Source organism: Trematomus bernacchii, unplaced genomic scaffold (genome assembly GCF_902827165.1).
Source record: "Trematomus bernacchii unplaced genomic scaffold, fTreBer1.1, whole genome shotgun sequence".
Taxonomy (NCBI): Eukaryota; Metazoa; Chordata; class Actinopteri; order Perciformes; family Nototheniidae; genus Trematomus; species Trematomus bernacchii.
This window is the reverse complement of record NW_022987698.1, coordinates 2,732,548-2,748,377: the sequence shown is the minus strand read 5'-3', so window position 1 is coordinate 2,748,377 and position 15,830 is coordinate 2,732,548. Positions and strand designations below refer to the sequence as shown.

At 37.8% G+C, this 15,830-nt stretch overlaps 1 protein-coding gene across 1 annotated transcript; it reads right to left on the bottom strand.

The window, feature by feature from the left end:
* Window positions 1-2,306: 2,306 nt before the first annotated feature.
* Window positions 2,307-14,295, bottom strand: slc2a11a (solute carrier family 2 member 11a). The gene is made up of 12 exons (XM_034138570.1): window positions 14,116-14,295; window positions 13,265-13,363; window positions 12,533-12,693; window positions 11,831-11,955; window positions 11,596-11,725; window positions 11,350-11,498; window positions 10,193-10,380; window positions 9,555-9,665; window positions 4,916-5,017; window positions 4,623-4,698; window positions 3,879-4,006; window positions 2,307-2,993 (listed from the first exon to the last, which is right to left on the bottom strand). The coding sequence occupies exons 1-12, from the start codon at window positions 14,137-14,139 to the stop codon at window positions 2,775-2,777; spliced, it is 1,512 nt and encodes a 503-aa protein (XP_033994461.1). The 5' UTR covers window positions 14,140-14,295; the 3' UTR covers window positions 2,307-2,774.
* Between the last annotated feature and the right edge of the window lie 1,535 nt (window positions 14,296-15,830).

Below are 15,830 nucleotides of genomic sequence, written 5' to 3'. Positions count from 1 at the left end.
TCTCTCGCTCTCTCTCTCTCTCTCTCTCTCTCTCTCTCTCTTTCTACTCACAGCCGATCCGCTGCCCGTTTAACAGCCTCATCTTTGTCAAACTTTCTTATGTTCTTTCTCTAACACGTAATGAAGGTTATTAAGCGTTTTAGCTCCTATGTTGTTAATATTGACCGCCATTTCCTTTATGAAGTAAATCAGCCTCCCTGACTGTGTCCTCGCACTGTCCTCACAACCCCGGACCCCCAGACTCGGAGGAGCACAGGGATGTCAGTATTGTTTATTTATTGTTTTAAATTGAAGTTGTCTGAAGTCCTTACCACCAGCTGCTCTTGCAGTAATAAGTACTGAACAAATGTGCACAATGTAGTGACTGCTTTTTCGTCTTTTGTTTTTCGTCTTTAGTTATGTTCTCTGTATTTTACATGTTTGTGTTATGTGTTATGCTAACGTTGCTGCCTTCTTGGCCAGGTCAGCATTGTAAATTAGATTTTATCTCAATGCTTTTTTATCTGGTTAAATAAAGGTTAAATAAATAAAATAAATTATGAAGCAGGGTATAGAAAGTACATTATTGAAATGAAAATACTATTTATTTACTTTTACAATGTGAGCAGCTGGGCAGCTGTAGCATGTGTATTGCAGGACATGTGTTGGACAGACTGTATGGTTGGACCTTTATATATACAGTCTATGGGTTGGACTCTGTCTCACAGGCAGGATGCAGTGTAACATCAAAGGAGACTGGGCCAGTTGAACATTCTCAAACTGCACCACTTAGAACTAACTAAACAATGCAGAGATTATTTGTATATAATTGTATTAAATAACCGTAACAACATTAAACAGTATGAAGTGATTTGTAAATAGGAATACAGATTTGACTTAATGTTTTCATATATATATTTTTCTCCCAGTGAAATTGGCATGGGACTTATTTTTACCCTAAAGAACCGGAATCAAGAACCGAAAAGAACCGGAATCGTTAAAATCCAAACGATACCCAACGATGGATGTATAATAAGAACCCAACCCTATGTGTGATGCTGTAAAATCTTACTGCTCACTTACGTTAGCGGTGTCGTAAAACCGTGGGAAAATGTAAAATACGATGGCGAAGAAGAAGATTCCAGTGGCCCCAATTTTTCACTTGTCCAGATTGGACAAGTGAAAAATGTATTCGGACAAGTAAATGGACAAGTACTCTCTAAAAACGTGTTCTTACACTGTGTGTTATATAGGCTTTTGTGCATGTAAATTGTCTGCAAAGGCAAAAATCACAAAGTGCAGTGCTCCAACACAGTGTACATGATAGGCTAAGGGGTGGGACATCTCTAAGTGGTTGACCAATCACAACAGAGCCGGACAGCTAACCAATCAGAGCAGACTGGGCTCTGTTTCAGACAGAGGGTGAAAAGAGGTGCTGCAGCACAGGTGCAAATAAAGGACGTTCTGAACATTAAATCATGTAAACATGTCATTGTAAAGGCACAAAATAAAAATATGAACCTGAAAATGACCACAATATGTCCTCTTTAAACTGAATTTAATGATTCCAAGCGAGTCTTTAAAGAAAGCTATTAACTGTGTCTTAAAAAGTATTAAGCACAAATCTAATGATGTTTTGTTTTCCATTTCCCAGCGCGTCACAGTTTCGCCGCTGAGAGAGTGTGTGTGTGTGTGAGGAGCTCCATGGATTGGTCCATTTGGACCAATTGGTCCATTGGGTCGTCGTTACATCACTTGGTTCCCGGAAGAAAAAAATGGCGTTCTGGGGCAGCATAGACAGGTCTTTTCTGTGTTAGAGTTTTACTCGCTACAGGGTGTACTTTGAGGGTTTGTGACTTTGCAGACCGTTTACATGCAGAAAAAGCTACATAACACACTAGGGGACGGGTAATAACCGGAAAAGCATGACATGGGACCTTTAATACAAGACTTTAATTGGCTCAGGGTTAGATCATGAAAACAAAAATGTCGACATTCAACATAAACTATTGCACATATTTTAGTCATGTAAATACAGTAGATATCAGTACAAACTAAATGCATGAACGCTTTACATTATTACATTGTTTTTTTGAATGAGGTACACTGATGCATTCAGTTTATAATAAAAATGTTGAACTTAACTCTTTATTCTTATTTTAAGAGATTTATTTTGTTCTAGATGTATGTGCTACTTTATTTAGCTAGAAGGCCTGATGTGCAACTCAGTCTGACCTTTGACCCATGAAAAGAGAAAAAAAGGTCTGCCATGGTTGTTTATAACTCTAAATATATTGGTGTTTATTAGTTAAAAAACAAGAAACAACTAAAGAAAAGGCTTTATTTGTTAACTAAAAACAAGTGTTTTGTCTTCAGAAAGAGCAGATGACTTATATTCTGTGGATATACAGTGATTTTAATTACAATAAACAATAAAGAGATCAAAGAGCAGCACAGGATACTAGGATAGACACTATCTAGTCTTATTGATTTAGATGTAATAGATAGATGGTGTCTATCCTAGTTTTCAAGTACTGCTTTGTATGCAGTGTCTTCGTGTTCAGTGGTTTTTGAGTAGCTTTTTTAATGTCATCAAACAGTGACGAAAATGAGTGAACCATGTGAAGATATCATAGAAGCATCCATAGGAATAGAACATACATTCAAGATAAAGGAGTAATAATTGCTCCAAGTTGTTTGTGGGGATGTGATAGTTCAGACATTCATGTGTTCTCCCAGCTCAAGCAGCTCGAGTCTCACAGTGGGCCATTTGTGTTTGATTTTCAGCAGTCAGTCTACAAGGCCGTTGAGAGACACACTTCACCCAACTGATACTGAGTCGTAGTTTGCGACAAACACTTTTCGTCCTGGCCTTTGAAGTTGAGCTTGTGAAATTCACTTGTGATGGCTGACAGAGACTTCCCCTTCGTCTCAGGCAGGATGAGGCCGACAAACAGCGCAGACAGCAGGCAGACGGCTCCGAAAGGCACAAAGCAGAACTCGCTCAACTCACTCTGTAAAAGAAAGTAACAGAGAGCCATCAGACTGATGTGAAGATATATAAATGACTACTGAAATGTCTGATGATGTGCTACAATTTGAAACAAGTTTGCCTGTTCTTTTGTTGTTTATGTACACAATTACAAAACATTATATTATTGGGAATGTTTGAACTAAAAGCTTAACTTCAAATTCCATATCAAGAAAGATCAGTAGGGGATAAAGCCTCAGTTTTAGACTATGAACTTTGGGTGGCACTATAAGATGCCTTTTGTTATTTATAAGAAGTTAATCATTGGGCATTTTACCCTGCTTGTAGTCTTAAGTCACTTAATCAGTAGATAAATCACCCCCCCCCCCATCTCAAGAAAGGCGATTAAAGAGGTTATGTTTCATTTAACACTATAATAAATAGATTAACCATAAACCCTTTTTTTCTTTAAGCATTTTTGCTTGTTATTTTATATGGAAGTTATAATTACATTTGGTCTGACAATGACAATATTACAAAATGATATTAAAAAAAGTTAAAAACAACAATGAAGCATTCAATTTAAAGGAAACAACCAAGAAAAAATTCACCAAAAAAGGACTAGACTGAAAGTACAGCATACAATATCTTAATAATCTTTCACTACTAGGTTTTATGTGTTTACCACCTTATTTGCTCATTTTAATTTAATAATTTTTTTATTTGTTAATTGACCTACACACTCATCGTCTATCACATTCCAGCAGTAAACTCCTTTGGCAGATATTGTTTATGTAAATATATTAGAGTTTAAACATGTTTAAAATAATGCTTTAATTTTCTCTTTTGATACTTTTTAATTTCCTCAACATGTGCATATGTATTCATTGTCTTTACATGTGATGTGGATGTGAAGTGACAGACTGACCATTAGAAAGGGAAAGATCATCCCCATGATGAAGAGGTTGAGCCACATCATGGAGCCCGCGATCATGTAGGCGGCCGGCCGAGCCGTCTGATCGAAGAGCTCCGTCGGCAGAATGCCAGTCACTCCAGCTAAGGAAAAACAAAAACATATAGAACAGAGCTTCATACCACCTCTATATTATTAACAGTATAAATATAATCTGTCTTTTATAGCCTGACCCGTACTGGTTTTTGATAATGCATAATAGTGATAAGTTGCTTCATTACAGTAGAACTCGAAATTGTCATTAAAGAAAAAATGTGTATTCCAAACATAATACGGACATTTCTTATATAGTATTAGTAGTTAATTTATTCATCTGGAAGGCTGTGATTATTTTAATTTCATAAATGCATCTTGATGTGAAATTGTATTTATTTATTTGTTTATTCCACACATGGCAGTTATTTTAAAACAAAACATGTACAACTTTACAAAACATGTACACTTTCTTTTTATAGCGCATGATGGAAAGGAGCAGGGAGAAGAAAATCTTATTTTACCTACGCCTTCTTACAACAAAATAACAACAAAAAGAAAATGAAATAACCATTAAAAAGTCAAATAAAAGCAATATTCTTTCAGTCGCTTACAAATACTGAAACATAAAACCCGAAGACAATCAAAAGTCAACTTCATACTTTCTAATTGTGTTTGTATGTTTTAGATTTTACCATAGTATATAAAAAAAGGCTTCAAACAGACCTGGTCCCATGCCAAAGCTGAGGATGTATGTGAATATGCAGGCCATGCTCAGGTACGGCATCCAGGATGTATAGTGCTGTTTGCATGTGTACAGAAAAGAGAAAAATAAACAGTGAGCCTCTCAGAAGCAGGTAGAAAAGAAACCAGATCCGTTTCAAATTTCATAAATTAATGATAGACTTGTGATGCTCAGTTCACTGCCGAAACCTCATATAATAATCACAACTATGAATTAACATTGGACTAGTATAACATATAGGTTATATGTGGGTAGGTTAAGTGATGTTAAATACCTCAAATGACAGAGCAATTGTGAAGACCACAGCCCAGATGGTCATGAGGATGTAACCTCCCATCAGCATGAACCTCCGACCTTTACGCTCAATCAGCAGGTTCTGAAAAACATCAAAGAATGGACATCAGACTCTGCCCTTCACATACAAAATAAATCATATTTAAGATTTTAAAACACTAAAAAACACTTTTGGAAGAACATACATAACATTCATCTGTTTGCAACTCATATATCAATATTCCAATTACTGTATATAGACTATTCTGCACTGTTTCTATTATATTCTATTTTATTTTATTTACTTGCACTATTTTATCTGTGTTATTGTGTTGCACTGTTGGAGGAGCCTGTGACCAGAGATGTTCATCGTCATAAATACACTCAAGTTATGTACGAATGACAATAAAAGCCTTCAATCTTGAAAAAAAAATCATACTCTAATAAATATATAATACTAACATATGGCAAACATTGTCTGAATATTAGAATACATATTTGTTTCTTGCTTGTGTAATTTATGAAAGTATGGTAACTTTTGCAGGAAAAACATAGAAGATGCTTGTCAGTTTTTATGTAATTCTGGTACAAATCATTAGTCACTAGACACTGCTTTTATTTATTGAACGAGTAGTATATATATATATATATATACCAGTGGTACCACAGGTTGAGAACTACTGGTTATATATATATATATATATATATAACCAGTGGTTCTCAACCTGTGGTACCACTGGTGGTACGCCAGCTCCCGCTAGTGGTACGAGGGGGAATATATATATATATTTTTTAAATTTGTATTTAACCTTTATTTAACCAGATGAAAACATTGAGACAAAATCTCATTTACAATGCTGACCTGGCCAAGAAGGCAGCAACTTTACACGTTCTTACACATAACACAGACATGAAAAATACAGAAAACATAACTAAGTAAAGAAAAAGGTAAGAAAGGTACACTAATTAATACTGCAAGAGCAGCTGGTGGTAAGGACCTCAGACGACTTCAATTTAAAACAGGCTATGGACAAGTGCCATCAGTTTGAGGCTTGATTGAATAACATTAATTACAAAATAAAATCATACTATCAAAATACTACAACGAATGAAAATAAGCTTGAGATAATTGAAACTGTGGTTTAAATAAGTTCTAATGGGCTATTGTTGTTTGTAGATTTAGAAACACATTTTTTTTTTTTTAAATGTATTTCTGGCGTTGCTAATGAGTCATGACGACCATATATACCGCGAACGATTAGCGAACGTTGCAAGCAAGCTAAATAAAGAAGAAAGCTGAATGATGTTAAAAACGTGGCTCAAAACGGGAGGTATTCGGAAGAGAGAAGAATATTACCAGCTAGTGAACATGTGAATGAGGAGGAGGACAGTCATCAACCGAGCACAAGCGCAGGCTCCGCCAGCAACGCAAAAGTGATATGCACAGCCACAACGCTGTGATGGAGGAGAGAAGTGACTCAGGAAGAAGGCATTTGCTCAAAGAATGCAGAGAAGGCTGTGACCGAGGTCAAAAGCTGAAAAAGCACACACTTGTCCTTAATTGTTATCTTTTTCCTTTTCTTTTTTACTTTGCCACCACAGAAATGGCAATAGCAAACATCAGCAGACTGAAGATGAACTATTTGCCCTTACGGCCAGCACACACCGGGCAAAAATAAATCACTCTGATTGGCTGTTCAGCTTAGCGAATCAGTGCATGAGAAGCGAAACGGAAGTGAGGGACCCAAACAAACGATTAAGAAGGCAAATCTGAGATTTAATTTAACTCCAGCTCTCGACACAGGTTCGGGAAAGCCCCATGAGCTTCTCGCTGTAGAGTGAAAATGGAACGCACACACTATGGTGTATCACGCAGTCTGTCTTCCGGTTGTTACCTCTTTTGAATGACGAATACACACTACCGCCGCCTGCTGGTAAGGAGAGTTATTGCCACTCACGCATGCGCAGTGCGTACGTGCTACTTGGCCGTCGGCTGAAGTCTTTGCGGTGTGTTCCAGTGCGACTGTTGGCCAAGACACAGGAGACGTGAGGCGACACAACAATCGGGTCCGTCGGGACGTGTTCTTTGGTGTCAGTTTGGTGTGTCTGGGCCTTTAGGCTCATCTGCTCCTGGAGGCTTTCATTATTATACTACTCTGTCCCCCCCCCTCCCAGTGAGCTGTGGTGTTCCACAAGGAAGCATATTAGGTCTGTTACTGTTCCTAATTTATGCAAATGACATGTCATCAGCATGTGACTGCAACTTGTTCCTGTTCGCGGACGACTCAGCCCTGCTGGTCTCTGACAGGAGCAGATTGCAGGTTGAAAAAACCCTCAGCTCCGAGCTCGGCAGAATCTGCACCTGGCTCGCCGATAATAAATTATCATTACACCTGGGTAAAACAGAGTCCATTCTCTTCGGTTCGAAACATAATCTCAGCAAATCCGACGACTTCTCAGTTGCAGTGGGTGACATTATTGTCACAAGTAAGAAGGAAATTACATACCTAGGATCTATTCTTGAGGCAAACCTCTCCTGTGACAAAATGGCATCCAATGTAATAAAAAAAGTCAATCAAAGAACTAGATTCCTATACCGGATCTCCTCTCTGGTAAACAAAAACACCCTGAAAACTCTGGCAGGAGCACTCATTCAAGGGTACTATGACTATGCTTGCACGTCATGGTACCATAGCACCTCCAAGGCGCTAAAATAAAACTTCAAACATCGCAAAATAAACTGGTCAGACTACTGCTTGACCTTTCATCTAGAACCCACCTCACCTCTGCCCACTTTGACAACCTAGGATGGCTTAGAGTAGACGACAGAGTACAGCTACTTGCAATGGGCCTGGTCTACAAGATCCACTACACCTCTATGGTACCCATGTACATGTCAAAATTCTTCCCAAAGGTCAAGGAATACCATGATCATAACACCAGAGGGAGCTCCACAAATCATGTAAAACCCAGATTTGGCACAAAAAAAGGGGAATACACGTTTCGCAATTATGCCACATCAAGGTGGAACGCTCTTCCCACAACTGTAAAGGAAAGTAAAACTATACTTACCTTCAAAACCTCTCTTAAAGAGCACCTTCGGGGGAAAGCATTGCAAAACTGGCCCCGGTAATGGTACAAATCTCAACCTGTCGTACAATGGACAGCTTCCCCCCCCCCATCTATGTATATACTCGCATTTTAGACTCTGTTACTAACTGTATATCTGTAGACTTGGTATGTCTTAAATGTCCGGTTAGGATGTATTAGAACGAAATCTAAAATGAAAATTGTAAATAAGCCATCTGTATGTAAAAAACCACCTGTATGTAAATTGTAAATAAGCCATCTGTATGTCAAATATGTCTTATATGTCTTAAATGATATGATGAATTGGAAATGGGGGACCCTGATGTAAACAAGACGAAAGTCTTTCTCTGGTCTGCATCCCCTTAACAATTGTATGTTTTGAGCTGTACTGTACTGTACCCAATATACAAGCTGTTAATAAACTTTTCAATCAATCAATCAATCAATCAATTGTGGAACTGAATTCCCAAGAGGACATTTTCTGTTACAATGCAGGTTGTTGCAGGAGGCCTACATTCAAACTTTGGTATAGGAAATTACATGTATGTACAGTTGTCATTTGTTGTGTGAGAACAAGTTATTATTTTGTTCTTTATATTCTCACTTGTGGTGTGTGTGTGAGTGAGTGAGAGAGAGAGAGACTGCCCTTGTACATGTAGCTGTGGCTGACAATAAATAATGTTATTATGAATACATTTGCCTCAGAGTCCTGCATGAACTGTGCATAGACTGTATTTTAACATTGGTCATATGGTGGTACTTGGAGAGCCAACTATTTTCTCAGGTGTTACTTGGTGTAAAAAGGTTGAGAACCACTGTATTAGACAATATGCTTTCTTGCATAGAGTTGGATTAAAAGATTGACTCCAGTCTCAAGTCTCGGCAGTAAATATGTAGCTTGAGCATCCGGCTAAAATAAAAATGACAAACAGGGAAACAGTGATTCTGTCTAGGGTAACACATTTGGCTTTTTGACACATTACTGTAATAAATGATTTATGTTTTGTACTAATAAACTAAATCTGCAAAGTATTTGAAACTGTCAATATGTAGCTTGAGCATCCGGCTAAAATAAAAATGACAAACAGGGAAACAGTGACTCTGTCTAAGGGTAACACATTTGGCTTTTTGACACATTACTGTAATAAATGATTTATGTTTTGTACTAATAAACTAAATCTGCAAAGTATTTGAAACTGTCAGAAAAATGTAGTGGAGCACAAGAAAATGTAAAAAGCCCTTTAATAAAATTCTCCATGGTCTATTTAATTATATCCACTACTTTTTTTCTATTCTCTACTTAGTTTAAGATCCTAATATTTCATAATTCCTTGGTACTGTAGCTAATCTAGGAATTACTACTAAAAAAGCCAAACATCATATGTGTAAGTGTGGTCAACTGTTAAATAATATGTAAAGCCTGTTGTTGTCACAGTACGCTACATGGGGCTGTTCTTAGTCCTTAGTCAGCATTAAAGCTTTAAGAGTAAACAAAAGTCTCTGGTTGCCTTTGGCGACTTATATAACCTGTTCTTGTTACTGATACTTACACACAATATACATGCTGTGAATTCACATGCACCAGTGCCAATAGTGATATATTGGATTTTATCAGCAGATACTCCAGCCTCTTTAAAAACATATGATGCATAGAAGTAAATCTGAAAGAGAAAGAACATGAGAAAATGTAAGAGTGCTGCAGAGCTTCACTACAACTGCTTCAACTGTTACAGTAATAAGCGGATTAAGCCAGCATTTTGTAAAATTACTAACTATGTTAATACCCTGTCTGCTCCATAGAACTGTTAAGCATGTGGTTAAAAGCTTTAAAACAAAGCAGTACTTGCTCAGCATTTTCTGATGAGAACAGACTTGTAGCTGCTCTGTAGGGTTAGACATTTCATCAAGACAAGACAAAGCCTTATAGTCATAACAATAATTGATCTTCCCACATTATTCAGTGCACATTAAAGCTTCATCATCAACATACATTATTAATACAACCTGCGGGAACACAAAGAGACACACAAGTCATCTCAAATTTCTAGTCAACCTTCAACAGAGAACCTCTGATACCTACTAACTGCAGCTCGGTATCGATTACACAGATCCTTGTGTGTTGTATGTTAATATTTTCTGCACACACCCACCCTCGCGTTCAGAAACACACAACTTTTGTCCTTCTTACCGAGTCGTTCCCACAGAGCTGCATGGCACTGCTGATGACCATGACAGTGATGAGCTGCCAGCGCACTGAGCGATCAGTAAGCAGCTCCCAGGGTCCACGGGGCTTCATACCTTTGGTCGCAGCTTGTTCCTGCAGGATCTCGTCGAGCTCGCTGCTCTGGACCTCGCAGCCTCGCAGCCGTCTCAAAGCTAACCAAGAAAAGAAAAAAAATTAAACGACCTGAAAATGTTTTCTTCTGGTATTCTCTGGCTCTGGCTTTATTCTATGGCTCTGAAATATTATCCTGTGTGTATAAGATATTTCATATTGTTTATTGTGCTGGGTTCACAGCAGTGGCGGAAAAGCACTAAAAGGTCTCCTATTATACTATCTTTAGGCCTCTATAGGTCTCAGATATATAAAAATATTTAAAAAACACGTCTATGAAGTGTTTTGCTCAAAATACCAAACAGATCACCCATTCTAGCCATGCCTCATATCCCTCTATTTCAGCCCTGTTACTAAAGTGCTGATTCTGGGTCAGTAGATTTAAAAAAAAAAAGAAAAAAGAAGAGAGTAGAGCTCATGCAGGAGAATTCTACAGCAAGGATTATTTCTGAAACAGTATGAAGCTCAAATGCTTTTTCTCTCGCAGGTTTGCCACAAAGTGAGTACCTTTTTATATCCAGTTTTTTTTACACATACTCTCTCCAGTACAGCGTTAGCTCTGAGTGTTAGCGATGCTTGCTAATGTAAACACAGACCATACAACTTCCAAAACACGTTGCGCATTGTTTCTGATACAGCGACGTTTCTGATAGGGCCGTGGGCGTAAAGCCAGCTCACATTTCCGATATTACGTCATATCGGCAGGAAATCTGGATCAGCTCCGTTGCACCCCCATTTTTAGAGATGTGGGTAAGGAGGAAAAGAGAGAGGGTTGTATTTTCGGACACTTTGTGAGTCTCCTGACACACCAAGGACATATATTTATGTGTAAAAGACATCAAAAAGTGCATTTTGCATGATAGGGGACCTTTAACTGAAGGTACTAGTGCAGTTTCAGTTTGGGATGTGCTAAGATACTGTCTCTTGGGTTACACAAATACTATTCAACTATGTTGTTCAGGGAGCCTTTTCTTAGAAAGCTATCCCAAATGACATAGCACCGTACCCACCGTTAATACAAGCCTCTTTGTCCCCCCTGTCGATGAGTAGGTATCTGGGACTCTCAGGGAACCAGGGCAGGGTAAGGAGCTGGATGACGCCAGGAATGACATTACTGGCAAGAAGATACTGCCAACATGGCTCGCTGCCCAGAATCTCTCTGTAAATAAATAATCCAGAGTCTTACTGTGGATATCTTTGACATTTTTGAATAAAGGATGAGCCTGTTTTGAAAAGAAATTGGGCAATGTGCATACCTGATTCCAACCACCTGTCCTAATACAACACCAAATGCTGTGAAAACAGCTGATGACAAAGAGACAGCCCCTCTTAAGTGCTTTGGTGCACTTTCTCCAAAATACATGGGTTGCACATTCATGCTGATCCCTGCAAAACACACAGGGGCTTTTTTAGTTAATGTAAAGTTATTTAGAGTTAATTTAATGAAAACATATACACATTCACTGGCACTGACACACACTAATGACATACCAGCATTTATTCCTACCAAGACACGTGCGATAATGATCATCTCAAAGGACTTGGCAGCTCTGCTTGTCACAGCTAGGAGTGCTCCAGTCATGAGGAAAATGTTGTTCAGCAACAGACATTTCTTCCTTGGGAAGGGAAACAAGGACAAAATTAATAGACCACCACTGTTGATGGTCAACCAATTTCAGTCTTAGAAACACACACTCGTGAACTTTCTGTTTGGTCACAGGGATAAGTAGAGTTGTATTATGGAAATCATTAAAATAATACTAAAACCACCAATGACCATGTCCTTTTAATATTTTCTGTGCAGTGAACACCTCGTACAGATGATTCCCATGTGCCTTAGAGTTCCTTTATTGTAGAAAAACTGAATTGACACTGTGTTGCCTGTTTTGTTTATTCATTACAATGACCATGGGCCATGTAGTTTATGTATGGCCAATCCTTCTGCTATAAGATCTCACGAGAGCATCAAATGTGTCTTCATCCGCATTCCAAAATAGTGCCCTACTCCTGTTTGAAAAGCATTTGCTAAAAACTACAGAGTGCATCTAATGTAGGAAATGATTTAGCCTTTTTAAAAATTAAAGTTCATATGTATGCACACAGGTGATAGAGGAAAGTAAGTCAATGATCTCTTTATTCATTGATACAGCCAGACAATAAAATACAGCAGCTTGATGCGTCATCTTATTTTACCTCCCGAAGCGTATGGTCAAAGGTCCTGCGATGAGGGCCCCTGCAAAGCCCCCCAACGAGAAGATGGAGACAATGATTGTCCAGACCAGAGTCACCTGGTAGTCCTCCAGCTGCATGTCCCAGCGCTCCAGGAATGTCTCATTGACAAAGGTTTGAATAAACTGGGAGAAATAACATCACAATCAGCCAAGTATTTTTCAGTTCGCAAAACCAAGGCATGTTAGCAAAGCAGCGGTTATTGCTGACACTTATTACCTCAGTTTATCTGTCTGTCCAATGTTTGCCGCTCAAATGTATCTTAAACAAGATCCTACTTCCAGAATAAGTTTCTACCCAACAATAAATGTTGATGTGAGAACGACTTATCAAAGACACAATAAGCCCAATGTTTGTTACTTATCTGCATAGATCTACATGGAGAGCTCACTACACAGACATAAGTAAGTATATATTTACCACAGTGTTAATGTAAACACTGGGAGACTTATTAACACTTTCTAAACCCTCCAGCACCTCATTAGCTTTGCATAGAAGTCAATATACCTATACAGGCTAAATCAGACACACACACACACACACACACACACACACACACACACACACACACACACACACACACACACACACACACACACACACACACACACACACACACACACACACACACACACACACACACACACACACACACACATACGCAATGCAATTTTGCAGTTAGACTAAATAACTTACAACTGCTGGAGTATTCATTATAGCGAGGTTGTAACCATATTGAAGAGTTCCTCCACTGGCTGCAGAAGCAACCATTAGCACCAGTGTCAGAGAACTGCTCTGTTCATACAAACATATACATATATTAGATGACACACATGTATTAATACTTAGCTAATACTTATAAAGTAGCTCACAAAGGGACATATACAAAGATACAAATTATGTAAACGATAATACAAAAAGACAGAATGTTTTTTATTTGATAAATGTAGTCACATTTTGTTGTTATTTTGCAGGGTCACCAGAGGTGCAAGAATTAAGCTACCCTAATCTTTAACTTAAGTAAAAGTAGCAGTACTGATGTGTAAAAGTAGTCAGTAACATAATATGATTGGATTATAGTGATAAATGTGTCCATCAATTTAGTTAAGCATTTCAACTACTGTACTGTATAGTGCTGGGTAGTTTAGCCTATAATAGTACGTTATTAGCTGGTACTCTTACTAACCCTAAACCACCAAAGTAACTGAAGCTGTCAGATGGATGTAGTGGAGTACAAAGTACAACATTTGCCTTCGAGATATAGTGGAGTAGCAGTATGAAGTAGCATCAAATGAAAATATTTAAGTAAAGTACAAGTATGTAATCAAAATTACAGGACTTGAGAAAATATAGTTAATTTCCACCACTGAGGGTGATAGTTGTTTCAAATAGCACAGCAACTGGTAAGATTTACTCAACCGCCAAGTTATTCCGTTTTTTCTGCAGGAAAGTCTAGCATAATGACCTCCCAGTCAACAAATCCTAGAAGAAGGGGAATGAACTCTAATTTAAAATCCGCATCGGAAATATATAATGTGCTTATTTACCTTCTGTGCACCAGCTGGCGACATGTTTGACGAAGTGAAAACGGTTTTTTAAAAAGTAACTTGATGTCAGAGTCAAAGTCAAATACAAAACCACACAGCTCAGCCCACCTCGGATACAGCTCGTGCACTCGCTTAGAGCGTGCGTATGGCGAACTCTGATGATTGGCTGCAGAAATCAACCAGTTGACGCATATTAGGTGACCAGGTGGTTAGCATACTGCATCTTCTTTATACTCTCCACAGGATCCCACATTGATTGATTTCGGTGGGAACAGTGTGACAATAATGAATCTCACTGACGTCTTCAGGTTACTCAGTTCTTGTCACTATCCAGGAGCAGGGAGGTGCATGCTGACACGTGGGGTTTCATTTCATAAATATATCGATGCATAAAGTATGTAAATACATAAATCGCTAGCACACATTACGGGTTACAGGCAGGTTTTAATGCATTATTTCACCCCTCAATTAACATTGGTGTATATTTCATGAAAAAAACTGTTGTGCAATTTCAGACTTTAATGCAAAAACAATTGATTTCACAACTATTCAATTTCAAATACTACGTTTTACAATTTAGCACAAGTTTTACCTTTTTATAATAAGAAATATTAATAAAGAATACACTTATTGCACTATATATAATTAAGAGTCACAATAGACATTACATGCCCTATTGACCCCTCAGCAAACACTAGATGCCCCAAGGTTTTTATATTTTTTTAAGGAATAGGCACAGTTAAAAAGTAAACATCTTAAATCGAGATTTGGACACAGGACCACAACATTAGATAGTGATGCAGGACTTGCCTTTATTAATATGTACTTAAGTGGCAAACATATTTTAACTTATTCAATGACATGCAGTGATCCTGGATATACTCACTTGCACCTCTGTGGGGGTTTATACATGAACTGGATTGGTGTAATAATGTCCTAACTATTGTTCTGGACAAAATATTGTGTAAGATAGATCTTTAAAAAAAAAAAAAAAGATTTAAGGAAACCTGTGCTTGGTAATGTCCAGCAGATGGAGCTAGTTTAAAATGTTCACTCTTGTTTGATTTTTTTTCAGGTTGTGAATCTCAACAACAGAAATGTAATCTATAGAACAACACACCAAACTGCATTGGCAATTGCTTGATTACAATTAAAACAATTAAAGTAAGTGTCCTCATCAATTTAATTTGAATTTTAAACTTTAAAACCATCTCGATTCACCAAGGGAGATGTTGCTGCATCACATAACTGTAAAGAGGATGTTTTAGCTTCAAGGCCACAGATAAAAAAGGTAAAGAAGACAATACACTCTGTTGGATTTTGAGAACAATGGTGAATAGAGTGATCTACCTCTATTATTGAAAGCCAGTGTTAGAAGACACGCTGTGCACAGTTTGGAAATATAAATAATTCCCTGCTGCACTTTCCTGGAAAGTCTTTCGGCTTTCATGAACCATGAGACTTAGTGGCACTATTAAGTTTACAAAAGGTAAGAGAATCACCAACGCATACTACAAATTATGAATATCAGACCAAGTTTCATGGAAATTTGGTGAATGAACAGACAGACCAGCTATGCTTTTCTTATGCTTCACAGCTTTAAATGAAGAAAATAAATAAAATAAAATAATTATATATATATATATATATATATATAGCCAGTTGATTAATGAGACTTCTATATCTGCAAGCTTTTTGTATTTGAAATATATATA

What these genes read in the sequence shown, in the direction of transcription:
- slc2a11a (XM_034138570.1), bottom strand. Translation starts at nt 14,139, where the DNA reads ATGTCGCCAGCTGGTGCACAGAAG. An exon ending in CGCCAGCTGGTGCACAGAAG is followed by an intron (nt 13,364 to 14,115) that starts GTAAATAAGCAC and finishes TTGTATGAACAG; the next exon opens with AGCAGTTCTCTGACACTGGT. An exon ending in TAATGAATACTCCAGCAGTT is followed by an intron (nt 12,694 to 13,264) that starts GTAAGTTATTTA and finishes TATTTCTCCCAG; the next exon opens with TTTATTCAAACCTTTGTCAA.